Source organism: Acomys minous (genome assembly GCF_964271855.1).
Source record: "Acomys minous genome assembly, chromosome: 1".
NCBI classification, from domain to species: Eukaryota; Metazoa; Chordata; class Mammalia; order Rodentia; family Muridae; genus Acomys; species Acomys minous.
The window spans coordinates 177,654,544-177,682,359 of NC_140483.1; the positions used below are offsets into that span (position 1 = coordinate 177,654,544).

The window sequence follows — 27,816 nt, forward strand, 5'->3', positions numbered from 1 at the left end:
TTGGCTAAGCACAGGGTGCGGGTGACTGAGTGGAGCATAGGCAAGTTACCACGGTGCACAGGCCATGAAAGAAACTGATTCACCCCCCAAGTCCCACCCCACCCTCACACCAGCTCCTCAGGAAGGCGTGCGGCTTCGTGAGCTCAGCCCCATTCATGATGAACGGGCTTGAACAACTCTCCACCTGATTTGCTCTGAACAATTTGATCAAGGCCCTGCCCACTACACATGGTAAAGATGACTTGAAACATAGTTTTCAAGGTGATGACTTGTTCATGTGTGTGTGTGCATGTATGCAGTTACACACACACACACAATACGCACAATACGTAAAATGCAATAAGTACAGCTTTAGCTATGTAATGGCTCAGAGGGTGGAACTGCTTGTGCACGGGCCTAAGAAAAGCTGAGTTTGATTGCCCAGGTTTCACATGGTGACGGGAAAGAAGTGACTCCCAAGAGCCAGCATGTGCAAACATGCAATCAGACATGCAAACGTATACAATAATTAGCAAATACTTGCTTTAGAAAAAAGATAAAGAAAATTTTAATGAAATATTGTTAGCATATACAGACTTCTGTCATTGCTCGATTTAACAACTATTTATATAGCACTTCTGTTGTATGTGGTGGAGTGAACAAGAACGACCCCTGTAGGCTCATATATGTGACTATTTGGGTCTCAGCCGGTGCAACTGTTTGGGGAAGATTGGCAGTCCGGTGCTTCTCTAACACTTATCAATGGATTCATTTTTTTATTTATGTTTTAAGAGTTGGTGAGCCAAAAAAAAAAAAAAAAGAGTTGGTGAGCCAACCTTTCCAATCATGCTTTTTTTTTAAAGTATGAGTGAACTCAGTCTGACTTAACTATGGTAAATCTCAACAATTAACACCAACACCGCTGTTTGCTAACTTCCATGATACAAGGGAGAGTGGTAAGTTAAAATTTACCTTAGAATTGACAATGCAAAGAGGAGGGGTGTGGGGGAGGGGGGATTTTTAAGCGAAGGAATTACATAAACAAAATTAAAGAGGTATTAAACCAATTCTTTTCAATCCCTTTAGAAGTTTCATTTACATACTGACAAAGTAAACACCAGCTCCAGTAGTGCTTTGATCTGCTAATTACAAAACATTTTTATCTTTTCATTAAATCGGGAGTTCTAAGAGGCCACTTTAATGATTAAAAAGGCAGGCTAAGTAAGTCTCCTTAATTCACACTAGAAATTCACTTGAAACTTCTTTTTTATTAACTAAAGGAGACCACGCACTTCTTTTAACTCTTGGAGTGGTTGGCTCTCCTTGCGAACTCATCTGAAAGGCAGGTCTCAAGATGCAGAACAAGCACTGATTAAAACACTCAGGCTGGCAGGGCTGGCAGCTAGCAGAAACCCCATGGCGGCTACAGAAACACTGCCGATCTTCCACAGCCCACAGGAAACGGCACATCATTCCAACAGGTGCCAGGGAAACAGCACATAGTCAACACTCCATCACAGATATTGTTTTCTAAATCGGTAGAAAGAGAATACCATTACCTTTCATTTTCTAAGCGATAATCATCAATAAAGAAGCCGTTCTCGCATTCTTCTGGCTACCTGTCCGCCATCTTGCTTCTGTCGCTCTCTGACCTGGTCTCACTGCACAGCCACAGGTGACTTTAAACTCTGGAACTTTAAACTCTGTCTGCTTCCTGGGTGCAGAGATTACACGCATGCTCCAATCCCACAGAGACAGCGTTTCTTTCTCTGTGTAGCCTTGGCTGTCCTGGGCTCACTTTGTGGACCAGGATGGCCTCAAACTCATAGCAATGCACCTGCCTCTGCCTCTCCCAGTGCTGGGAATAAAGGTGCACGCCACTATGCTCAGCCCAAGCCCACATCTTACAGTGTTTAAAAAATAAATAAATAAACCCTACATCTGATTGTCAACCCAAATACAATGAAAAATCTTGAATTTTTGAGATTTCTAAAAACTTTTAAGGATTTGTTTTTATTTTTATTTTATATAGGTGTTTTGCTTGCATAGACATCTGTACAACAAAGCAGTAACTGGTAGCCAAAGATGGCATGGAATCATCTGGAACTATAATTACAGACAGTTGTGAGCTGTCATTGCTGGAACCTGAACCAACCGAGCCATCTCTCCAGCCCATTCCAGAAAATATGACCGAAAGCACGGGGTTCCCATATGTTCTACCTTCCCCTCCATCTCGGCTCCTGAGTTTTCCACGTTAACATTCTGCTTTCTAAGCGTGCATTTGCTACACTCAACAATGGCACACTATAAACTCATAGATAACACCCTCATATTGCAGTTGCTGACAAGGACATAATGGCATTATCACACAAAACAATTTGATTACCCAAAAACTCTGCTACGCTCCATCACCCTCCTGTGCTCCGCCAAGCCCCCACAATCACAGACTTTTTTTTCCAGTGTCTTCAGTCTTGTCTTCTCTGAATGTCAGGTGTCTTTCACACAAAAGCACACAGCTGAAGTTCTTCCAAGACTTTCCATGATATGGTGGCCCATTTATTGTCTATTGGTGAATGATACTCCATTGTCTGCGTGTACCATTCTTTATCTGGTTCCAACTCTGGGGTAACTATAAATATAGGTGTCACAAGCACTCATGTATTTTCACCCAAGAGACAGAGGTTTCCAGCTCAACTGGGTAAGAATTTGGGATTAGCTGGGCGGTGGTGACACAAGCTTTTAATCCCAGCACTCGAGAGGCAGAGGCAGATGGATCTCTATGAGTTCGAGGCCAGTCTGATCAACAAAGTGAGTCCAGGACACCAAGACTACACAGAGAAACTCTGCCTTGGAAAAACAAAACAAAACAAAAAAACACACAAAAAAAGCTGGGTGAGGTGGTGCACGCCTGTAATCCCAGCATTCAGTGAGAGACAGGCAGATCTCTGAGTTTGAGAACAGCCTGGTGTCCAGGACAGCCTAAGCTACACAAAGAAACCCTGTCTCAAAATACAAAAACAAAAAAATTGGGATCATGGTTTCTAAGCCAGTTTATGTCTTAGCCTTCCATGACGAACACCCGAGAGTGGGTTTTATTTCATTGTGTTTGAGACAGGGTCACTCTATTGTGTAGCCTTGGCTATCCTGGAAGTCATTATGTAGACTGGGCTGACCCTGAACTCACAAAGATCCACCTGCCTCTGCCTCCTGAGTGCTGGGATTAAAGTGTATGCCACCACACCTGGCCTCCACTGGGTATGTTAAACTACAGTTTTATTTTTCAGACTTGGAGGCTAAGAAGTGGAAGATCAGCCAGGCATGGTGGCACATGCCTTTAATCCCAGCACTTGGGAGGCAGAGGCAGGCAGATCTCTGTGAGTTCGAGGCCAGTCTGGTCTACAGAGCGAGTTCCAGGACAGCCAGGGCTCCACAGAAAAACCCTATCTTGAAAAACAAAACCAAACCAAAACAAAACAAACAAACAAAGAAGTGGAAGATCAATGTGCAAGCTGATCTGACACTGGGTGAAGACCAGCTTCCTAGCCTGCAGATGACCGCAGTGTCCTCAAATGGCTGTGACAGAAAGCCTCTTAGCCATTCCCACCCTTTCTTCCTTTTCATGTGTGTTCACCCACATGTGTGTATGTCTCTGAATTTACATGTAATTGGCAAACAAAACATTGGCTATATGTATGGTATACCACATCCGGACTGTTCACATTAGGGCCTTACCCTTATGACCTCATTCCACTTTAATTACCTCCATAAGTCCTACGTACAAACATCATCATACTGTGGGTTAACGCTTCAACATAGGAATTTGGAAAGAATGGAAACGTTTATCCCATAACATGTGGTAAAAATGTGTTTATCTTCTTATAAAATTGCCAGAGTGCCTGTACCATTTTGCATTCCCATCAGCAGTGAATGAGGACTCTTGTCAACCCTCCCAGGATTCTCACAGGAATGTAGCAGTACCTCATTGTCATTTTTTTTTATGTTTTTTATTTTATAAATATGGGTGTTTTGCTTGTAAGTGTGCCTGTATCTGTGTGTATGCCTGGTGCTTGAGTAGGCCATCGGATCCCCTGGAACTGGAGCCACAGATGGTTGTGAATTTCCACGTGGGTACTGGGAATCAAAGCTGGGTCCTCTCAAAGAGCAGCCAGTGCTCTTAACCCCTGACCCATCACGGTAGCCTATTATTTACTGTCTTGATCTGTCCTCCTCTGCTGCTGACAAATACACTGAGTATTCCAAAGGGTCCCACGTCTTTTTTACTGTTTTCAAGTGGGCTTCCCAAAGTATACTATTGAGTCCACTTGGGAGTGAGCTCACCTGCGTAGCTTATTAAAGGCAGAAGATGGGTGTGTGGCTGGAAGCTGAGCTACACAAAGTATCATGGAAGGCAGTTATTCAGAGTATGACAGGACACAAATCAAACTCAAATTTAAAGCCCTTAATTAAACCGAGCATGGTGGCGCACACCTTTAATCCCAGCACTTGAGAGGCAGAGGCAGGCGGATCACTGTGAGTTTGAGGCCAGCCAGCCAAGGCTACACAGAGAAACCCTGTCTTGAAAAACAACAACAACAACAAAAAAGCCCTTAATTAATCTCAAAGAGAGATTATTGTTGCTGCTGTTGTTGCATTATTCCTTAAAAGAAGAGAGACCAGGAGCAAAATTAGAAAAACACTACTAGGTTTTGTTTCTGAAAGTAGGGTGTCAATAATGTGCATGAAGTAAGGCAGTGAGGGTAGGAAGAATAAGAAAGAACAATTATCAAAAATAATCAAAAAGGCCCAGGCATGGCAGTCCGTGCTTTTTTAATCGCAGTGAGTATCTTGAGTTTGAGGCGAGCCTGGTCTGAACAGTTAAGTCCCAGCCCAGCCAGAGATACATGGAGAAGCCCTGCTTTAAGGAGCAGGGGAGGGTTAAAAGTATTTCTGAATAATATTTTCTTCAGTTACTTCTCTTCCACATTCCTTTATTTTAGAAAATGTAACATGCAATCTGTCTCTAAATGGCATTCTTCTCTAAGTAAAAGATCTGATAAATTAATTTCCTTCAAACTTTCCAGGTAGTAATCAAATAATTTTTTTAGCAAAGAACCAAGTACAAATTAAATGAAATGAGTGGTTCTACAGTTTGAAATAAAGTAATGTTAACACACTAACTTCCCATACATTTTACAGTACAGCTGATGATGATTTCCCAATAACTTCATGACTATAAGGACAACTTCTGAGAATAGCAATAAGACACAAAAAAAATTTTTTTAAACACCCTAACATTTATTTGATGGCTAAAATATTCAGCTATGATCAACTCTAAACCAGAGTATTTGGTCAAAACTTAATTCTTGTGGAGCTAGCACACTGTAATAAATGCCTAAGCCGCTCATTTACTAGCATGCTATCATCCGGGATGAATCGCACGGTCGCTTCTTAACTCCCTTCTGCTATCACCATTCTGCAAAGGGCCTGGTCAGTACTAGCTCATCTCTCCTGCAATTCCTAAGCATCGTCTCCCAGATGCCAGGGCAGTCTTAGCATGGGGTCATTAGCAGCTTGGAAAACTGGAATTCAAACCCAGGATTCCCCTCTCTAAGACAAAAAAAAAAAAGGCACCTAGTCTTTCCAACTGACAAGAATGCCTAAATTACAAGGCACACGAGAGTGACTACTTTCTTTCCAAACATTAAGAGGAAAACACTCATAGTGTAGTTTAGAGTGCACTACAATATCTTGTTATTAAAAAGGTTCAAGGATTCGGTCTCTCGGGGGCTTGCATTTTCTGACTTCCTTCTATGACAGCAATCCTATTCCAGACCATGGTGTTAACTTGATTTCCAGGGAGCCAGACGCTGTGCAATGACACTTGCCAGGGCCTGCAACTTTGCAGATAACAAATAGCCTATTTACAAAATCACCTATGACAGCTGTTAGAAAATCCTTTTTCAAGTCTCCCTCTCACTCTCTAGCTTACCAACTGCCTCCACATTTACATCCATCCCAATGGGCAGCAACTTCCCAGCCCTGTAAGCATCCAAGATACCAGGGTAAATGTACACATCAGTCCTGCCTTCCCAGGAGACGCAAGACCTTTCTAGACTAATAATGTTAAGCACAGTGGGCCCCTGCACATAACTGCAATCCTGACCTTTCCTTAGTGAACAAAGGCCCCTGCACAAAAGAAAAGAAGGAGTTATTTCAGAGCAATATATCATAATTCTAACATTTTAGGTTAGTTACCGGTCCTTAAATTATGGTCTTCAAACACAAATCCCTGGATAGCCAGGGTAACAGAGAGAGACCCTGTCTCCAAAAAAAAAAAGAAAGAAAGAAAATGACCTACTCTGTGTCCAGCCTTAGGCTCCTTCTTGCAGGAGTAGCTCACATGTGAATTCTGCCCGCCCCCCCCCCCCCGCCCCAGAGAAAACATTCTAAGAGGCAGGTGCTTAAGCAAAGGAATGAATGATTAGCTGTGGGCTTTAAAAAAAAAAAAACATTATGTGGTAATAATGTGAAGGGTGGTTTTTCTAAGGAAGATGAAACCAAAAGCCAAAAACAAGTTCCCAAATAGAAAAGGAATGCAAAACTCATAAAGCAAGCACATGAATAGAAATTGGTGAGCCTACAAAGTGTCATTCCAAGGTGACACTAAGATTTACATCAAAACCACTTTGCATATGCCCAATAGCACAAAGTGGATGATGAGCAAATGATTTTTAACCCTTCAACCCACCCTCACTTCTAACTCTACCCCACCCCTACCCTACGCACACGTGCACCCTTTTCAAGTAAGTAGGGAGATAGGGTTTCCCTATACTGCCCTGGCTGGCCTTGGACTTCACTGTATAAAGCAGACTGGCCTCAAACTTGGAGCAATTTTCCTGCTTCTACTGCCCTAGGGTTAGGATTCCAGGTTTGCACTGATAGGGCCTCAGTGCAGTGTGGGCTGGCCTCAAGCTTGATACCATCCATACCTCCCGGGGGCTGGGATCACAGGTATACACACACTATGGGCTGAAATGCTGTCTTCTGGACCTACGATTGCATTCATGAACAACACATCCATAGTTAGCCTGCACAGGATCAAACCAGCAATATTATATAACATGGGCTGGGGGAGGGGCTCACAAGGCCCTGCTTCTTGGTGGCTACAGGAGAAGGCGGAGTCAACTTTTTTCAGGGTTACGGCTTCTGGTAAGTGAACCACACCGCGATGGAAGGTCTCAAACGCACACACATATGGACAGCAGTAATTGGACTTACAAAAAAAAAGGGGGGGGCATGGAGGTGGGAGGGAGATGGGTTACAGTGGTTCCTAGGAGAACGGGCAGGGGAGGAAGGGTAGGCATGATCAAGGGATATTGTATGTGTGCGTGAAATTATCAAACAATGAATTAAATCCTGGGAATTTTCAGTCACTTCTTAATGGCAACAAAATCTCAGACAATTTGCCTTCATACCCACCCTTGAGATAAACCAAAGAAGCAATGAAGGCTAAGGCCACAAAGAGGGAAGGTTTTTGTTTTGTTTTGGTTTGGTTTTAAAAGATGATAACACTATTTTTTTATTATAATTTATTCCGATTACATCCCAATTGTTATCCTCTCACTTCTATAAGGAGGTAAGTTTTTGTTTTGTTTTGGTTTGGTTTCTCTATTTTTTTTTCTCTTTCTTTTTTTTTAATATATTTATTAATTTATTCATACGACATCTCAATTGTTATCCCATCCCTTGTATCCTCCCATTCCTCCCTCCAGGAGGGAAGTTTTTACAGCTACATTCCAACACTTGCTTCCAAAGCAGGTAAGAGTACAAAGTCAGCATCCCTGACATCCATGCCCAGAATTTAACAAAATCTCAAAAGTTCCTGGACTCCAATTACATTTACAGGAGCAGAAACGTCTTCAAGGGCAGCAAGACTCTTCAGAAGCCACAAACGTAAAATGAAAATACAAAGGTATCAATATTATAAATCTAAATGGTCATCAACATTTGATTAAACCAATTTCCAAGCTAAGTATTGTGGTGCACGCTTTTAACCCCGGGGAGGCAGAGGCAGGTGGATCTCTGTGAGTTCAAGGCCAGCCTGGTCTATAAAGTGAGTCCAAGTCAGTCAGGGATGTTACACAGAAAAACCCTCTCTTGAAAAACAAAACCGAACAAAATACAAAAAACAACAACAAAAATAAACCAATTTCTAGCCCTGGGATTATCTCCTCTGGCACCTAGCTCCAGATCTCCACATTTACAGGTTACTAGAGGGCTGGAGAGATGGCACAGCAGGTAACAGCACTTGCTGCTCTTCCAGGGAACCAGGGTTTTGTTCCTAATCCACACTGAGTGGATCCCATCTACCTGTAACTCCAGCTCCAGGGACCAGGGACCTGTTCTGACTTCCTCGGGCACCTATACACATACACACAGCTCCTGCTCATAGATGTGCATGCATGCACACGAAAAAAACTAAACATTTTAGGAACTATTAGAGAAATTAATTTAAGGACAGAACTTATGCACAAAATTTTATATTACATAAGTTGACCATAACGTTGCAAACAGGAAAACCTGCCGTTATATAAACTGTCACTAACTCTGTTAACGAGGACAAATGAAAGAGGAAATAGATTTTGTATCTGTTCCTTTAATGATATACACTACTGAACCTGGGAAAATTACCAGTGTCCAGTCCCAGAGAAACACAAATTTAATTAATACAGCATTATCACTATATGCTTTTAACAAAGTAGATGAAAGGCTTGTAGAACGTGACATCTGAAAGATACAAATATCACCCCGTCACTTTGTAACTATAACAAGAAAACTATCTTTAAAATGGCTTTTGCCACTTTTAGTCAACTGATAAGCCTACTATTGGAATAATCACCATTAGGTGCTCCGTGACAGGAAGTGACACCCACTGACAGCGCCCACAAAACTTTCCTGCTGAAACCCCTCAGCCTCCACTAAGCAAAGCATGTGGGTCTAATGTCAGCTCTCAAGAAAACAAGCGGGCACAGAAAATGCAAGTTAAACCACTGTATAAGGAAATGACTTCCCAATTCCAGATAGAAAGAAGATCTGTGAAACTATGGGCCTGGCTTCTTAAGAGATGTCGAAGTCAGGGCCAAAACAACAAGAGAAGGCAAGGAAATGTCTAGATACAAGGAGACTAAAGAGACATAACACTGAAGGGCTGACACTAAACCCTGGGCCTGACTGCTGTTTAGAGGGCTCTTTAGGAAAACATTGCTCTAAGGAGAAATGCTATAAACGTTTAGGGGTGAGAGGTCGGGGCATGTATGACTTACTTCTAAAGGGCTAGAGAACAGGACTCCAAACTGAGATAAAGCCCACACAGCAGAGGGCTCACAGTCAATCTAGAATCCCCACAACATTTCCCCTCCATCTTACCACATGTCTGAAATGCTTCCAAATAAAGGTGATAGTATTGCTATGACATGGGGGAGAATTCCAAGATTAAAAGACTTATGTGCAATTTTATGTAATTCTCATTTGGGGGAGAAATAATCAAATCAGATATCTGAGGGGTGAACAGAGTTTTAAACCGGCCAGGCATTACTATACAATATTAGAGCAATGTGTCTCGCCTTCCTGTGTGAGGACGGTAATATTACTTTATAAAACAAATTCTGGGGGCTGGAGAGATGGCTCAGGGGTTAAGAGCACTGACTGCTCTTCCAGAGGTCCTGAGTTCAATTCCCAGCAACCACACAGTGGCTCACAACCATCTACAATGTGATCTGATGCCCTCAGATGTACACACAGGCAGAGCACTGTATACATAATAAATGAATTTTTAAAAAAATAAATATATAAAAAATAAAACAAATTCCATTCATGGAGGATAGAATAACCTAAGTATTAAGGCTTTTGGGGTGTGAGCTGTGTCACTTGTTTGTGCCAATGCATCAAACATGATCACATGTTCATTCATGGAGGCCTACAGCGTCTAACAATCCCCTAAACATATGTATACACATTTATACACATAGATTCTCAGATATATTAATGGTTATAATTAGATGTTCATTTTAATTATCAAGTTTTTACCTATTTTTCCTCTCCTGCAAAATCACACAAAGCATCTCATTCCACCATAAAAAGGCGGCCCGCAACTGGAGCCATTTGTCTACCCAGCCCCAGCCACTGTGGCAATCACCAACTGCTAACCCTGGAAATTAGCCTCCGGCTGAGAAACTGAGTTTTAATTTTTAGCTAATTTTCATTTAAATTTGAATAGTCATGTGTGCCTAGTAGCTATTATTCTGGACACTGCAACGATATGGTACATGCAGAACTAGATATAAAAGATGTTATAACACAAGCTAAAATAAAGGGCAAAACTAAAGGAAAAGCTTTAAAATAGTCAATGGTCCTCAGTAAAAGCTTGCAGAATGAAATTCAGATTTAAACCTACTCCAAATCTATCAGAATCTAAATGTCAGAAAATCCAGTGCACTCAATCAATTGTACTGACTAAAATGGTTTAAGAAGCCACAATTATCAAGACTGAAAAAAAGGAGCCAATTCCTGTAGTGTGTATTTAAGGTAAATTCTCACTCTGCACTGACAAAGTTGTTTTTATTTGTGTGTGGGGGGTTGTGTAAGAGAGAGAGAGAGACAGAGACAGAGAGAGACAGAGACAGAGACAGACAGACAGAGCACAAGCACACACTGTAGAGTTTAGAAAACGTGTGGAAGTTGGTTCTTTCCTTATCCCATGTAGGTCCTGTAAACCAAACTAAGGCCAGCAAGCTTAGCAGCAAGCACTCCCACCACTGAGCCCCCTGGCTAGCACTCACAATTTAAACACATGCTGCCAGCGAATGCTTTGTATAAGGTAGGCTCTGCCTAGCCAACACTACCACTAAGCACTGTTCCTATCTAGTACCACAGTCAGCCTGTAACCTACTACCTGACTTAGACTAGTCTGCTTTAAATGTAGTTTGCATACTTATACAATTATTTTAGGCTTTATTGAGTAAGATGAAAATTACTTAGGACAGCGCCTACACATAAGCATTCGATGAATTGTCTTTATTGCCATTTCCTTTCCTATCAGTCGGGAACTTTTTTCTGATTGTTTTGTTTGTTTTCTTTAGGACTGGGGATTGAACCTCACTGATGCTCACCAAGCATTCAGCATGTTTTTCAATGGGTGAAAACAAGACACACACACACACACAATTACACAGAGTAAAACTACAGAAACAGCTAGATACATAATTAGGCCTTGCTCAATTTAGCCAAAAAAAAAAATCTCCTTTAGAATTCACTGTACAGCCAGGCATGGTGGCACACACCTGTAATCCCAGCACTCTGGAGGCAGAGGCAGGTATATCTCTCTTTGAGTTCCAGGCCAGCCTGGTCTACAAAGCGAGTCCAAGACAGCAAGGACTACAAGAGAAACCCTGTCTTGAAGAAAGAAAGAAAGAAAGAAAGAAAGAAAGAAAGAAAGAAAGAAAGAAAGAAAGGAAGGAAGGAAGGAAGGAAGAAAGGAAATCACTGTATGAAAGTCAAAAAACATGGAATGCTTTTATGTACACCCCCCAAAAGCAGCCAAGTTATCAAAGTAATTTACTTCCCAAATAACAAAACTGTGATAAAACTGTTTGTATTAAACATTTTTTATTAATGAAATTAAGCAAATGTTTTATAAGGGGAAAAAAAACATGTTTCACTGAAATGTAATTCACAAGCCATATTCAAAATATGCAGTGCAGGCTGGTGTGGTGGCACACACCTTTAATCCCAGCACGCAGGAAACAGAGCAGAAACAGATGATCTCTGTGAGTTCAAGACCAGCCTGATTTTCAGAGCAAGTTCCGGGCCAGCCAGGGCCTCATAATGAGAAGTGCTGCATGGAACAATGAATTTAGTACTAGCAAGTCTGTACACCCACTAACACAGTCAGCTCCGGAATCTATTACCTCAGAAAAGAGCCCTGCAGAGTTCATGACCAGCCCACACCACCACCCACATCACTGGGCTGCTTTCAGTTCCTGTAAACTTCCCTATTCTGCATATCCACATAAATAGAATGACGTAACATCTTCTCTAGTGGCTAGCTTTTTTTTCCCTCCCTTTGTGGACAAGCACATGGCTGGCTCTTGCCATTTTTACTAAGAACAATACTATTATAAATACTCAAGTTGGAGTTTGTGCATAGGCCTGTGTTTTTTATCTCAAGAGAGAGGTATCAAAGAAACAGAACTGTTGGGTAACTTAACCATTTAAGGAACAGCCTAACACCACCTGTGGTGGCGTACGCTTTTAATCCCAGCACTTGGGAGGCAGAGGCTGGCGAACCGCTATGAGTTCGAGGCCAGCCTTATCTACAAAGCGAGTCCAGGCCAGCCAAGGCTACACAGAGAAACTCAGTCTCAAAAAAAACAAAAAGAAAAACAAAAGGACCAGCCTGACTATGGTTTTCCACAGTGCATGCAGCATTCATACTGTCCTCAGCAGCGGGCAAGGTTCCTGATTTCTCCACGCCCTCACCATGTCTGTGACTCTGTGACAGCCACCCTGCTAGGCACGGTGTGGCTGGTGTCTCACTACGGTTTGGATTTCCATTCCTTACTGGCTAAGGACTCTCTCCTCATGTAATTATGTGCCATTTCTTTATCAACTTAAAATTCTTCTCAGATGCTTTACCAGTTCTTAGTTGGCTGGTCTTAGGATCATAAAAGATAGATTCTAAAGACAGTTCCATAGTGGACTGTGACTTTTAAATGTTTTCCATCTCTGGGCAGTCTTTTCATCACTCCGTGCCTTTTGGAAGGCGGCTCTTCATGTCTCTACAGAATGTAGCCTTGTGTTACTGCTGCTGCTCCGGTGTTTTCACTCATAATCGAGTGCAGACCTGAGGTCACGAAGATGTGTCTTCCTTCTTGTAAAAGTTCTATAGCCATAGCTCTTCTACGTAAGTCTTTTGGAAGTAAAATTTTCACTCAGTTTCAGATAAATTTTTCTGTATAGTATGAAATAGGATTCCAACTTAATTCGCTTACATATAGACCCAGTTCTGTCCACACGGTTTGTTTAAAGGACGGCTATTCCCGTGGAGCCTGTGCCAGGTACACAGGTTTGGCTTTGGACTTTGAACTTGGCTTCATGGATGTATCTCTGTCCTTGTATTATCAGTACCATACTGTTTTGATTACTGTTGCTTTGGCCTAAATTTCAATATCAGGAAGTGTAAGTTCCTCAACTTTATGTTCTTTTCCAATAGTATTTTGGATGTTCTGGTCCCAAATCTTAAATCAGTCATCATATGTGTGGGATTCTGGGTAGACTCTACTGAAACTTGAGAGTATTGGCATCTTAGTATAGTCTCCCAACCCATGAGCACAGGAATTTTTTCATTCAATTCTATTTCTTATGTTTTTCTAACAATATGTTATAATTTGAGAATACATTTAAACTTATTTTGTTAACTATATTCCCAAGTGTTTTCTGATACTCTCAGCACACTTCACTAGCTTCCCCCTCAAGTGTATAAAATGTTCACCGCAAATGTATAAAAACTACTATTGGTTTATATTTGCTGATCCTGGCGTCTAATAAAGTGAATCATGCAAAGCACTCAGCCCTCAGCTGGATACGCAGATGTTAAACACTAGATTCCATTACTAACACATGCTTTGTTTCAAACGGATTATAATAAAGGTGTTTTGCTACAAAACATTTCCTCAATGCCTATGTGAAAATTCATGACTTTTGGGATTTTTTTTTTCGTAATTGCTCACAAGAAACTAACAGCAAGGAACTAAGGAACAAGAAATGCAACGTGTTCCTCAAGTGGTGTGTAGACACTGGATTACAAGCTTTCTTTAAAAAGATCCATTTATTTATTATGTATACAGTGCTCTGCCTGCATGTACACCTGCAGGCCAGCAGAGGGCACCAGATCACATTCAGATCACATTGTAGATGGTTGTGAGCCACCATGTGGTTGCTGGGAATTGAACTCAGGACCTCTGGAAGAACAGTCAGTGCTCTTAACCTCTGAGCCACCTCTCCAGTCCACAAGTTTCTTTTATAACAAAGCTGCCCATTCATCCTTTAAGAGCATCAGGAAACCACTTGCTTTTAAGCTGAGCAGTGGAGTCCACCTCTCCTGACTTTGAGCTTTCGTGTGTTACCTCTTTGAATTTCGCCTTTGCCATTATTGCAGATGCTGCTGTCCAGCACAGGCCAACGTGACAGGAAGGACCTGAATGTGGTGTGAGTCCCTAGCTTTGGGTTTCCTTTCTCTGAGAGCTATTTCATGCTTTTGGCTTCCCAAAGAAAACTAAGAAAAATGAGGAGTGAAGAGAGAGAGAGGGAGAATGCAAACGTCAGGAGGCAACAGCACTGCAGCCCCGTCCTCTATTTGAAAGCATTTTCCTCGAGTTTTCAGCTAAAAACATTTTCACTCCAAACATTCCCTTAAACTTGGACATCTGGTTAACATTCTGAAGCAACCTTTAAAATCAATCAGGTCCTTTTTTTTTTTTTTTAATCCAAGCAACATTTGATTTGAGTCTAAATAATTTTTAAATTACAGTTATTTGTTGGAAAAAATAACAGCCCCAACCTACAAACCACAATTTGTCCCACAAAGTCCAATTGTAGCCCAGATCTATTTTTGGCTTCATAACAACTTGAGCTAAAGAATCTCACTACATTGTTCAAGTTGCATTATAAACAGTTTCTGAAAAGAAAAAGCAAAATACCAAATGCTGCATAAACCAAAAACAGTACAGAGTATGAGAACGTTTCAGTTCAAGCATCTGCAACAGAAGTGCCAGCATCACTCTGTTCCCCCAGCACCCCACACCTTCTCATAACTGTAACTTAACCCAACTGTATGAAAGCAACTCCCCTGCTGTTGGGCCGGCCCATCCCCCATTCCTTGTCTCCGCTTTATACAAACAAAGAAGAAGCCACGTTGTTGAAGTGATGTGTAAATAAATCAAGAGAAAGAATTAATGCCTGCAGCATGAAGCACTTCAATTAAACCGGGTCATCTAACCTAGGCGCTCTTCACAGTGGCCTTGGTTTGTTCCTGCCCTTCTACTTAATTCCAAAAGTTAGGGTAAAGGTTAGGCTATGACAGCTGCCACTCAGTATTTCTCTCTCTCTCTCTTTTTTTTTTTCCTTTTCTTTCTTTCTTTTTAAATGTGTATGGGTGTTTTGTCTGTACATATGCCTGTGCACCACTTGCATGCACACAGAAGAGAGCATCCGATTTCTCTGGAACTTCAGTTACAGAGTGTTCTGAGCTGCCATGTGGGTTCTGGGAATTGAACCCGGGTCCTCTGCTCTAACCATTGAACCATGTCCCTGTGCCCCGCCCTGACCCTCATCACTCTTAAAGGGACCATGCCTACAGCCTTTGCTCAGATGCTGTCTTCCTCTGACGGAAAACAACACAGAACAGGAGAACTCACACTAAGTCCCGTCCCGAAATCAAATCCATTCACAGTTCAGTTACTCCTTCATGTGCCACTAAATCCACACCTCTATAAAAAATGCTGAGCTACATAAAAGGGAACACTGTGACACATTTATTCTTTGTCCAACAAGCCTGGAAGGGAAAACTCAAAGCAAACTGCAACAAAGGCTTCCAATTCTCTTCCCCAAGTTACAATCACTTTCCTCAAACTCATCTTTTTGCTGTAGATCCTGCTTAGGTGGGAAACAAAGCCAGGAGTTATTAAAGGGGAAGCATCGTGTTCAAAGATCAAGGCAAATCCCCACCTCCCCAGCAGACTCAAGTCACGTGAGATGCACCAGTGGGCATGGCTCACTGCGCAAGCCTGACGCATACCTGAGCTCAGAGCCCAGAACCCACGCAAGAACTAGAGATAATGGTGAGCGTGTCTGTGATGCCATGCCACCGTAAAGAGAAGGGGGACAGGGACAGGAAGCTCCGGCCAGCCAAGCTGGGTGAAGGGAAAGGTGGTCCTCTGACCTCCATATGAGCTACATGGCATGCATGCTCATGTTTAAATAAGACATCCATGATCATACGGCTGGTGACACAGCACGGTTGGTAGAGTGTCCAACTAACATGCGTGATGCCTTGGGGTCAGTCCCAGGACCACATAAAACTGGGAACGTTGGCAAGCAGCTGTGATCTCAGCAACTGGGATGGTAGTAGAAGACTGGAGAGGCCAGCTGTGGCCACGGAAGAGAGTTAAGAGGGCTGGGGACTAAATAGATGGCTCTGTAAAACACTGGCGACTCTTGCAGACAATGTGGGTCCAATTCCCAGCACCCACATGGCAGCTCACGACTGTCTTGTAACTCCAGGGTCATGGGATCTGACACATCCTTCTGGCCTCTGTGTGTACTGCACACACAGACAGACATTCACATACAAACAAGCAAACATACAGATAAATTTAAAATAAGTCAAATTTTGTTATACCAAAAAAACTTTTTTTTTTTTAAAACAAGGTACTCACTCACCTTTAATCTCAACACTAAGGAGTCAGAGGCAGGTGCATCTCTGTGAGTTTGAGGGTAGCTTGGTCTACATAGATTTACAGAACACAAATTTAAAAGTATATATATATATACTAGTCATGGTGGTACCTCATGGCTTTAATCCCAGAACTCCCATGGTATAAGCAGCAAATCTCTATGAGTTCAAAGTTACCTGATATAAATATAAAGATCAAGGTCAGTCAAAGCTATATAGTGAGACTCTACCTCAAAAAATAAATAAATAAGCCGTGTGTGATGGCTCACGCCTTTAATCCCAGCACTCTGGGAGGCAGAGGCAAGCGGATTGCTGTGAGTTCGAGGACAGCCTGGTCTACAAAGCGAGTCCAGGACAGCCAAGGCTACACAGAGAAACCCTATCTTGAAAAACCAAAAAATAAATAAATAAAATTTAATTAATATATTCACTAAAGAGGACAACATGAGCTACATTGGAGCCTGCCCCCACTCAAATCAAAAGATCAATAACTTCAATGGTGGCACAACAATGGGCACAATCTGGGACTGTCCCTCAGCAACACAGCGTATTTGGTGGCTAGACATAGGAGTTTCCTGGGCTCCTTACTTACTCTTAGCTCTTGGGCTAGCACGACTGTGTTAGGAGATTCACACGCCCTGGGGAGGCAGAAACTGCTCTCCGCCCTCTCAGCCTAGTACAAGCACATCCTAACAGCAGATCCAGGGACCTCCAGAAGCACCAGAGATAAAGCCACCTCCCGCGACAGATTTGAGGACACTTCTTATCTAAGCTAATTGTCCTTTATCGGTCAATTCAGTGTCCTGATGTTCTGAAATGCCTTGTTCAGCCTCTCTTACCTGAGCAGAACCCCCTCGGCTCCTTTCCCACAGCTCTTTTCGACTTCACAAAAGCATTCATGTTGTACTGCACCTTTTTTTTTTTAAACATGCTTGATGCCAGTCAGGCTGTACAGAAGACAGAGCTACTGTCCTTCCTGCTCTCGCCTTCACTGTTTAGCACCGTGCCAGCACCTCATCGGTACCCAAAGGTGGCTGAGGAAAAGGACCAGTGCTTCAAAACTGCAATCTTCACTAGCCAGCCCTAACTCTGCTAAGCTTCGATGCCAGTACTCCTGAGTAAGTTCCAGGACCGACAAGCCCTGGCTCAAGTAAATACCTGTAACTACACGTCTTTTTTATCATGACATTCACTGATTCATGTATGCTTACAGATGTGTGAGCCACAGTGCACCGGTGGAGGTCAGAAGTCAACTCGTAGGCGTCTGTCTCACCTTCCATCATGCGGGACCCCAGAGCACTGAACTCAGGTCATCAGGGTTCACAGCAGCAACTGCCCTTACCCACTGAGCTATTTCCTTGGCCCACGACATACGTCTGCATCTGTTCTCCTCTCAGCATTTACAGTCGAGGAAGGAAGGGACCCTGAACACTGACTGCTTCTACCATAGACCCTGCAACCGACTCCCTAATGGGAACCTACCGTGGCACCCAGGTGGATGCTCAGCTTTGGGGAAGTTCACGTTTTACACCTTCACTGCTAAAGCTTGTGATCGTCACTTACAAAAGTCTCAAACTTCCATCCTTGATTCAAAGAGAGAAGCCCGCACCTCCTGCTCAACCATTTTCCATTTCGCCCAAGTTGCAGCACATACCTGGGAACTGAGGACATCTAAAACACTAATCCTGCTTGTTATGGGAGAATCAGAATCCAGTGAGAAAAAAATTAACATGAGAACAAATCAACAGTCCAAAGTCAACAGCACTGAACCGTCTTCCTGGCTCACCAAAATAAGAAAGCTTTAAAAATCATGTTTTAATTTGTGAAAGACCTAAAGAGTCCCTTAAACATTTCTAAAGTTTCTTTTTCTTTCTTTCTTTCTTTCTTCCTTCCTTTCTTTCAAGTACAGTCAATCACAGGCATGTTTGCTTTTCTCTGCTCGCTCTGCTGCCCCCAGACTCAGACTGCTGCAGGGGTGGAGATTCCAACAATGAGGCATTTTAGAGCAGGCTCCCTAAGTCTGAACGGCACTCTGGGAATAGTCAACCTTCACTGTGGGCTGCTCTTTGAAGTACAGACACACCTGATATTCTGCCCACCTTGAGTTCAAAATACACTTTAAGACAAGAGGAACAAATAACTCAGGCATTTCGTACTCGAGAAGACGTCTACAGCTGCCTCCCACGGGCCTCGAAAACTTACCTGGCAACCCCCACCCCACCCGGGCACAGCACAGTAACAACCTGAAATTGTGGGTTGAAGGTACAGTTTTCATTAGCACGGAAAGGCTCGTTTCGTGCAACAATTTGTTCTTTCTCCAGTTAACAAACCAAAGTAAGATGGATTGTAAATGTCTACTGGGTAGGACTGGAAATTCTCTGACTACACTGCCCCTCCTCCTTGACTGTTTCTTTTGCTGCAGTGAAAACAATTTTAGTCAGACGGCAATAGAAAAAGAAAAAAAGAGAGAAAACTGCCAACAAAAGGCAGTATAGCTTTAGTGAGTGCAGCACTAAACCTCCCCAGACTAGACAGGTCCTCAATGACACACCTTCAATAAAAACTTCCAAACCCTTTTCCTTTTTTGTTCCTTTAAGAAAATGGTGAAGCGATTTGCATTTATAGCTTACTTCCTGTTTCCAAAATACCCCTTTAAACTTTTTCTTTTCTTTTCTTTTCTTTTTTTTTTTTTTTATGGTCAGCATAAATAGAACCAAATTGTCAAATCACAGCTAGTCTGTGTGCAGCCAATACAAATAGGTCTGATTTCTAGCCAGCCATAAACCAATTACTGCTAAATTCCTACTGCTCTTTGATACCAAGTTATCCTGAGCTTCAAGCCAGTCTCTAGGACTGTTCTCGGGGCACTGCTGAGCAACCACAGAAACACAGAGACCTCAGCTCTTACCAGCACACAAAGGCATAACTACACATGTAAACCAATTCTGCAGTGTTGATATGTGGGGTATAGATCCACTAGAGTATCTTCCTGGAAATCATAAAAGCTACTTTGCCCATTTTCAAACTTAAAAAAAAAAAAAAGAAAGAAAGAAAAAGAAGAAGGAGGAGGAGGAAGAAGAAGAAAAAGAAGACGAATCATTTTGCTTTCAGAGAAGTTTTCTGAATAACTAAAATAACTTCTCCCAGGGGAACTTACTGGGTTTTAAGCACATGACTAACTCCATGGCACAATATTTATATGACATGGCAAAATTCATTAAAGCTACCCATTTTGAGTAAGGTTAAATTTGGCCAGAATATCAATAGAGGAAGTTTTTGTGCAACTGTATGTTTTGCCTATAAACTAATAGGGCTGCAGTCTCTCGGGGCTTATAGAACCTCGCCACAGTGTGGATGGCATGCTGCACACACATGTGCTCTGAGCAGCAGTGAGGAGGCTGCCAGCTAAGTCACAGCATCAGCAATACATCCTTCGCAATAAAGAAGAAGATGGAAAGTGTAACTTACAGAAATTCACTATTTGGCATCTTGGATGGGTGGCAAAAATAACTTGATTATGTAATATCCCAAATTCTTAAAAGAAATTTTTCCTTGGGCTGGCAAGACGGCTCAGGGGTCGGAGGCACTTGGAGACAACTCTGATGAACTGAGTTGAATGCCTGGAATCTTCATGAGAGAATGAGAGAACAGATTCCATAAGCTGTCCTCTGACCCCCACATGCATGCCATGATATACACATACCCACATACATACATGAAATAAGTGTTAAAAAGATTAAAGCTGACTTACATGCAAATATATACATCTTTAACTCTATCTATCGCCATAAAAAAGGATTAAGATGTGTTGTTGTTTGGTTTTGTTTGTTTTTTTTTAATTCTTCCCACCACCAATGACAGCAAGCCAACAAGTTTTTCCTTAACCCAAAACTTTTGGCAACTCCCTTATTATATACCAGGATTTCAAATTAAGTAGCTGCCAAACGTGGCTGTGAGTGTAAAGTACAGTTAGTGTAGCCTTCCTTCCTCTACGGAGAAGGAGAGCTCTTTAGACACAAGCAGAGAAAGCAAAAAGCATCTATAATCCAAGTTCAGCCTCTAACTTCATCCTGTCTGTTCCCAAGGATTCATTTAAAGAATTAGTCCAGAGCTCACTTGGCAATCTGCAGACACCAAACCAAGGACCTTTTCACGAACTCATCGCCAAAGACACGTCGCTACATTGTTTTCTAAGATCTCCACAAGTCAGCTCTTAGAATTCTACCCAGGGCCTCGAATTGAAAGCCCACGCCTTCCCATTCACAATAGCCACCTGTTTACAGCTCTGGTCACCAGAGCGGCTTTTATCTCCTAGCCTGGCATTGAGAACTGGTACTAAATTTCCTCATAACAACGTGATTGTGTGATCTCTCCAATTTAATTATAATTTCCCCCTCTGGAGCTTTTTCACCAAGGCTAAATGCATTAACATACAACAAAATTCCCAACGTGAGTGACAAAAATGCATTAAAAGTAACCTTTAATCCATGCTATTTAACTGATTTTATTGTATTTTGGCACGTTTGAAGTAACCCATCTAAGGATTACTTAGGCTTTTCCACACTTCTTTTTATCGGGACTCTACCATTCTTGATTTAGTTTTGAGAGAAAGGGGTTTGCAGAAACTGTAATAATCTCCCAGCTGGAGATGGCTGGAAAGTCCGTCAGCCCACATTGTGCCCTTAATTTGCAGGAAGGCTTTGCACTCTTCTGCCCTCATTTTACATGCTGAGCAGTTTGCACTGATAAAGTGCTTATAGACCAGTTATTTTCGATTAATGAAAAGCCCAGTAAAATTTTATGTCAAATGGCTGTGAACTTTCTCTTTAAAATACCGAGCTGCATCTTCCGTCCTGATTGCATTAGAACCTTAACTCTCATAATATGTCTTGCTGTTTTTCATGCTAGTGGGCAGAGGCAGTCTGAAAATGCTTAAGAAGTATTATTTTCAAATAAGAGACGAAATCTAAATTTTCAGGCTATTAATTCAGATGAAATGGCTGGAACCTTGGGGCAAACACACGGGTTGAATCACGCAGCGATGGTTTCCAGCTCTTGCCCCCCTCAGGCTCAGCAGTGGCTAAGGCCCTGCTGCGGCTGCCCCTCAAACCTATAGCAATAACACAGACAAACATTAGGGAGAAGCGCTGCGCTCCTAGGGTTGTGAACATTGTGACACCGATGTTAGTGGTAACGTGGCAATGTTCTAACTACACACTTAACCCAAAAACGAGTTTAAAGTCAATGACTTGGTATGTCTTCTCCCTCTAAACCTCACACCTAAAAGTAAGTACACCAAAGTGCCTGATGATGTAGGATTACAACTCAACTTCCACAATTCCTTTGCAGTGTCCACATGCCAAAGCAAAAGTCAAACTCTGGGGGCCTAGAGAGACGGCTCAGCGGTTAAGAGCACTGACTGCTCTTCCAGAGGTCCTGAGTTCAATTCCCAGCAACCACATGGTGGCTCACAACCATCTATAATGTGATCTGATGCATACTGTATACGTAATAAATAAATCTTTTTAAGAAAAAAGTCAAACTCTAAAAATATGCACTGAAGTTCTTAGATCTGCAGAAAAGGCAAGAGATGCGTCAAACTCCAAGTGCTAAAATCATTCATTTTCTGCTCCACTACATACCAGGGAGGCAGAAGCTCCTATCATAAACCCAGCGCTTAATGCCACACAGCAAGTTTATCTGCAGAGCAGAAATGACAGCGTCAGAAACTAACGGGTTAAACAACTTCTTTGGTGAGGCCACGAAAAACCAACAGCAGAGCAGCTGCCTAACTGTGCTTTTCTGAACACAGCCAAAGCCCAAGGAAGTCATCCAAGGCAGCACTGGCCTGGTCACCAGCTCGTGGCGATTTCATCTTCAGCCAAGGGAAGGGACAGTAAAATCAAAATTATTCCTCTGTCAGTAAGTTTTCTTGACAAGCTAATTTTTACTAACCTTCAACATCTACCTTCCTGTGTATCCATGAGAGCTGTGTCTTTCTGTGTGTGTAGACAACCTTAATAACATCTAAATGCTGGCTGCACGAGATAAACTGCAGATAGCTATCGCTTCTTTAAAACCACTTATAAAAACGACCAGGAAGAGTTTCAGCTGCGCTGGGGCAGCACCAAGCTAAAAGGGAAAGGCAAGCATTTAGCCGCTGCTGCTGCTGTAAGAGGGCTAGCCGCAGATCTCTGATTCTATCAGTGAAGAAAACTGCAGAATTTGTGCCATCTCTATATGACCTAATACACTGTGCAATGATTCTTACAAAGAAACAAACTCAGTTCCTTGAGGCCTAGAATCTTCCATCTAAAAGTACTCACACCATTTCAAATAACACAAAACTCAGCTCACTACAGCCCGTCGCCCAGTCTCACCAACACTTCTGAGACACTGATCCCTCCAGTCTTTTCTACCTAGTCTGTGACAAACAAGTCCTTCACCTAATCAGGAAGAACAGGCACTTATTTAAATAGAAAGCCAACACTTCATAAATCAAGTCTTTGAAGTATATAAACAAGGAAAGGAATCAGTGGCCCAACAGACGTGTTCCGATATGGCTAGCAATCGCAGGCTCACACAGGAAAGAAGAGTCGAGGTAACTCACAATAAAGCTCCTTGGAACCAGGCATGCGTGAACTTCAATACTGATGCGGTATGCGGTAAATACATAACCTCACTCTTGTGTGCCAAAGGAGGGTCTTCTTTTCTATAAGCCAATTTTAATCCAGTATTAATTTATAATAATGGTAATAATGTTTACTTCAAAGCTTTGTGCCAGAATGCTAGCTACGTGTTAGGCCACTGTGCATTCCTGGTACACACCAAATGTACTGAGAACATATAAGATACATGTTTTACTGTGAAGACCACATCGCTGTACAATGCTACCTTGTGCAGGAGAGATGTGGCTCCACCAGGTTTTCTACAGGGTTAAGAATTGTTTTAAAACTATGAATTTAAGCACACATATTAATGGACAGTCCTCAGTTCACATATCACGGCTTGTTTTAAAAAGTAAATACCAAATACTAGGTTAATATGCTCCACTTGTGTAGACTCAAGCCATAAATTCTTCAAACACAATTAAACAAACTGGTTTTTCTCCTAATTACCAGCGGGAATTCAGCAGTGTAAAGGCATCTCTGTACTCTCTACAGCTTGGGAACTTAACTGGCCATGTTCAGTATAATACACTCGGTGGATCTCAGAGCCCACTGCCTGTAAAATCTCCCATGGAGACTAAAGACCACCCATTGAAAGCAGCACACTACTGCCCCAAGCAAGAAGCTGGTGCACAGGACTGGTCACTCAAGTCTTTCAAATACTATTTTATTGAGGGATTGTGGGAGGTGGCGGAGGGAAGAGGGGGACTCATGAGTGGGTGGGGGAGGAAAGCTCAGACATAGAAGAAACAGAATTCTAAAGCCCAGGTCCCTAGGGCACCCCCCTTCCTCACTCCACCCCCACCTTTTAAAAGGCTACATAAACAAAGTAATAAGTGCTCGGTTTCAGAGAGAATTATATTATACTCCATTTGAACAGTCTACAAAGTACTTTTATTTGAAAAGCTGCTTCTCTCCTGTTGTAAACCATTTTACTCCACACTAATTTCCAGACAAGAGAGGACTGGGGAGTATGGGAGGTGGAGTTAGGAAAAATTCACTCAGTGTCTTTCAATGCCGTAAATAGTTGATCCAATAAAGATCCTTTAGAGAAAACTTTAAGTCTATTTTTTTTTTTCCTCCAAGTAAGCAAATCATACATGAGGGCTTTTCTTTTCTGGAGGATTGCACCCTGTCCCTTTAAATGCCAGGCCTGCCCCATTTCCCACGCATTCAATGAAAGCCCCACGTTTGCTGGCCTCAGGCCCACAATGTCAAGTAGTTTTCTTGCTATTGAATTTCAAGATTACTCTTTTGGATCATTTGCCCTTTAGTTTTAAGCACGCCACAGCAAAAATAATGTCTTTCAACAATAACATAAAGAAAACTCTGGGCCCTTTACAAGCCCACAAGCAGAGAACACCTTGTCCTTTGGCGCCTCTTTACTGCGAAATATGCTCCTCTTACATACGAAGCAAATAAAGGCTATTATCCACTATCTAGAACCACCACGGCGTCGCCCATCCAGCGACAAGGCGCACAAGCATACTCATTTAACAGAGTCTGAATCTCCAACAATCCACAGTATTCAAGCCTGTCCTCTGGATTGCTCCAACTCTCAAGTCCTTAACTCAGCCCACTGGGTACGCAGTTGAAATAAACCTTAAAATAGTGACTTTAGGTAAAAGCAATTATTTTACTGCCTGTTGTTTCCGGCTATGATAGCTATGTAAGTTAATCATTAGAAAGAGCAGTGCATAAATGCTGTGAGCCGAAGAATCGGGTTACCTTCCTTGTTCACTCACATACCTCAGTCCTGAGGAAAGGCGTCCATGCCCCTACAAAGCCCACTTAGAATTCTCGCCAAATAAGCAGAAATAGTTACGTAAAAAAGTTAATCCGCATTAATCCAAATTAAGTCCAGAGAAAATAATGTCAGTGCAAATGCTAGCATATAGAACGTAAAGTGTCAGCTCCACACAAGTAGCTCATTACGAAACACCCAGGTCATAAGCGTCAGCTTTTATATGCAACAAGAGTTGTAAAGTGGAGCTAATGTAACCATGATTGACAAACCTTGTAAAAAGCACATAATTCTAACAGTTATTTGTGCTTGGCCTACAGCTTTGTTATGCATTAGTCAGTAGTACATTTATAATAAGTTTCTCTTTATGATTAAAAAAAAAAAAAGAAAGATGGGGTTAGAGAGATGGCTCAGCAGTTAAGAGCACTGTCTGCTCTTCCAGAGATCCTGAGTTCAATTCCCAGCAACCACTTGGTGGCTCACAACCATTTCTAAAGATATCTGATGTCTTCTTCCGGTGTGCAATGTACATCCATTAAATAAATAAATAAATATTTTTTTAAAAAAAGAAAGAAAGAAAGATATTAGCTGGGCATGGGACAGGGCATGCCTTTAGTTCCAGCATTTGGGAGGCAGAGGCAGGTGGATCTCTGTGAGTTCAAGGCCAGCCTGGTCTACAAAGCAGGGCTGTTATATAGAGATATCATGTCTTGGTGGGGAAAAAAAGATATCTTCTAAGAGATCATAAAATTAAATACAAAATTTACAATAAAAACATCTTTGAAAAAAATGAAATTAACCCTCTCATTTTGGAAAAAATTCTTCTTCTGTTTTGTTTTTTATACAGTTATATCAATCATCTACACTACAAATGAAGCATGTAGTTTTATTTTTCATTTTTCAACATGTATAGTTATTTTCTCAGCTTAAGTATGAAATCAAATGAAAACTACATTAGTGGGACTGGAGAGATGCTTCGGGAGCTGAGCACTTGCTGCTCTTGCAAAGGACCCAGGTTTAGTTTCTAGCGTCCACAGTTCACAGTGTCTGTAACTGAAGTTCCAGGGCATACGACATCCTCTTATGGCTCCTCATACACCAGGCACACACATGTTGCACAGGCACATACACACGCAAAGCACTTACACACATAAAATATAAACAAAAATAAAAATTACTTTTAAAAACAATTATATCACTTTGGGGGGGGGCGGGTTGGGACAGAGTTTTTCTGTGTAACAGCTGTGGCTGTCCCAGACTCATTTTTTCTTGCTTGCTTACTTGTTTGTTTGTTTTCTTTCTTTTTTAGGTTTTTCGAGATAGGGTTTCCTCTGTGTAACAATCCTGGCTTTCCTGGACTCGCTTTTGTAGACCAGGCTGGCCTCGAACTCAGAGGTCCACCTGCCTCTGTTTCCCAAGTCCTGGGATATCACTGACTTTTTAAAGACTCATTTTTAGTTGTGCCTGCATGTGCGCATGTGTGTGTGTGTGTGTGTGTGTATGTGTGTGTGTGTGTGTGGTGTAGACCAGAGGCAGCAGATCCCCTTGAACTAGACTTAGACTTAGTTGTAAAGCACCCAGTGAGTGCTGGGAACTGCACTCTGGTCCTCTGCCGGAGCAGGCTCTCAGTGCTGTGCTACCTCCCCTGCCCTCCTGAAATTGTTATGCAGTATATGCCAACTCTCAACCAAAAAAGAACATTTCTCCCTGTCCTAGACATATTATTTCTGCGTGACTTAATACTATTTCATGGTCACCTTGAAACCACATAAAGATCAGCAACCTGGAAGTGGGCCTCTCCTTCCAGGCATGGACTTTACTGATGGTCAATCCACACTGTCACTATAGACCTGAGCAACTTCATGAGCATCACTTCATTTGTAGTCAGGTTTGGTTTTGTTTTCCTAGACAGCGTTTCTCTGTGTAGCCTTGTCTATCCTGGACTGGCTTTGTAGACCAGGCTGGCCCCAAACTCACATCAATCCACCTGCCTCTGTGTGTGCCACCACACCCAGCTCATAGTCAGTCTTTAAAGTCAGATATAGGCTTTGGAAATGTCCTTAACACTACACATGGGGGAGGTAGGATAACAAAGTTATCAAAATCCCACGGAGGGGGGCGGGAATCAAACATTTGAAACATCCCTATATACTTCCAAAAATGTAGTTACCACTCATTATTTTTAGGATCTACATCTGAAGACCCAACCAACCATTCATGGAAAAGAAATCCTTTGTAAGCCAGGGGTGGTGGTGCACGTCTTAAACACCAGCACTCGGGAAGGCAGAGGCAGGTGGATCTCTGTCAGTTCAAGGCCAGGGTGGTCTACAAAGCAAGTGTAGGACCAGCCAGGGCTACACAGAGAAACCCTATCTCTAAAAACAAAACAGAACAAATGAACAACAACAAAAAAAAAATAGCCTTTTTTTTATAATGCTACCCAAGTTGTTAAATGGACAACTTTTCCAGTATGTTGAAGGACCAAATGCTGGGCACACTTTCTTCCATCCTGGCTGCATGCAACACAGGTCAATTCTTACCTTACCAATGGAAACAAGCAGGTATATGAAATTACACCTCAGGAAAGCAAACCAAGTAACAAAACCTCAAATCAGTGGGGGAGGTACTCGATCAAAAGGAAGACATGAAAAAGCCAAGGATCTGTGGATACAATCTAGACTTGCATTTCAAGAAGTTCCAAATAAACACTGGGTTTCTTTAGACCCTGGAATGCTTCAACCTCTCAGTCATTGCTGATGGTTGTTAACAGGATTAATCCAGCCAGAAACATAACCAAATGCTAATCATAAGATTCTAAATTACTGACACTCCTAACAATTTAGAAAGAAAGTCTTTTCTAGACTGGGTGTATATCTTAGTGGAAAGACACTTAGGAGCCTGACACATAGGAAACA

The 27,816-nt window shown here is 42.1% G+C and overlaps 1 protein-coding gene across 3 annotated transcripts in view; it reads right to left on the bottom strand.

Annotated features, from left to right (window-relative positions):
* Positions 1-27,816, bottom strand: part of MLLT3 (MLLT3 super elongation complex subunit) — a 264,901-nt gene that overhangs the window by 222,300 nt on the left and 14,785 nt on the right. Inside the window, exon 1 of one of the 3 annotated variants that reach the window (XM_084773578.1) lies at positions 1,539-1,618. The exons of the other annotated variants lie outside the window; for them this stretch is intronic. Within the exon in view, the coding sequence (XP_084629704.1) occupies positions 1,539-1,545 (7 nt within the window). The 5' untranslated portion in view covers positions 1,546-1,618. Of the gene's footprint in view, positions 1-1,538; positions 1,619-27,816 lie in introns of those variants that run through there. 3 annotated transcript variants of the gene reach the window in all.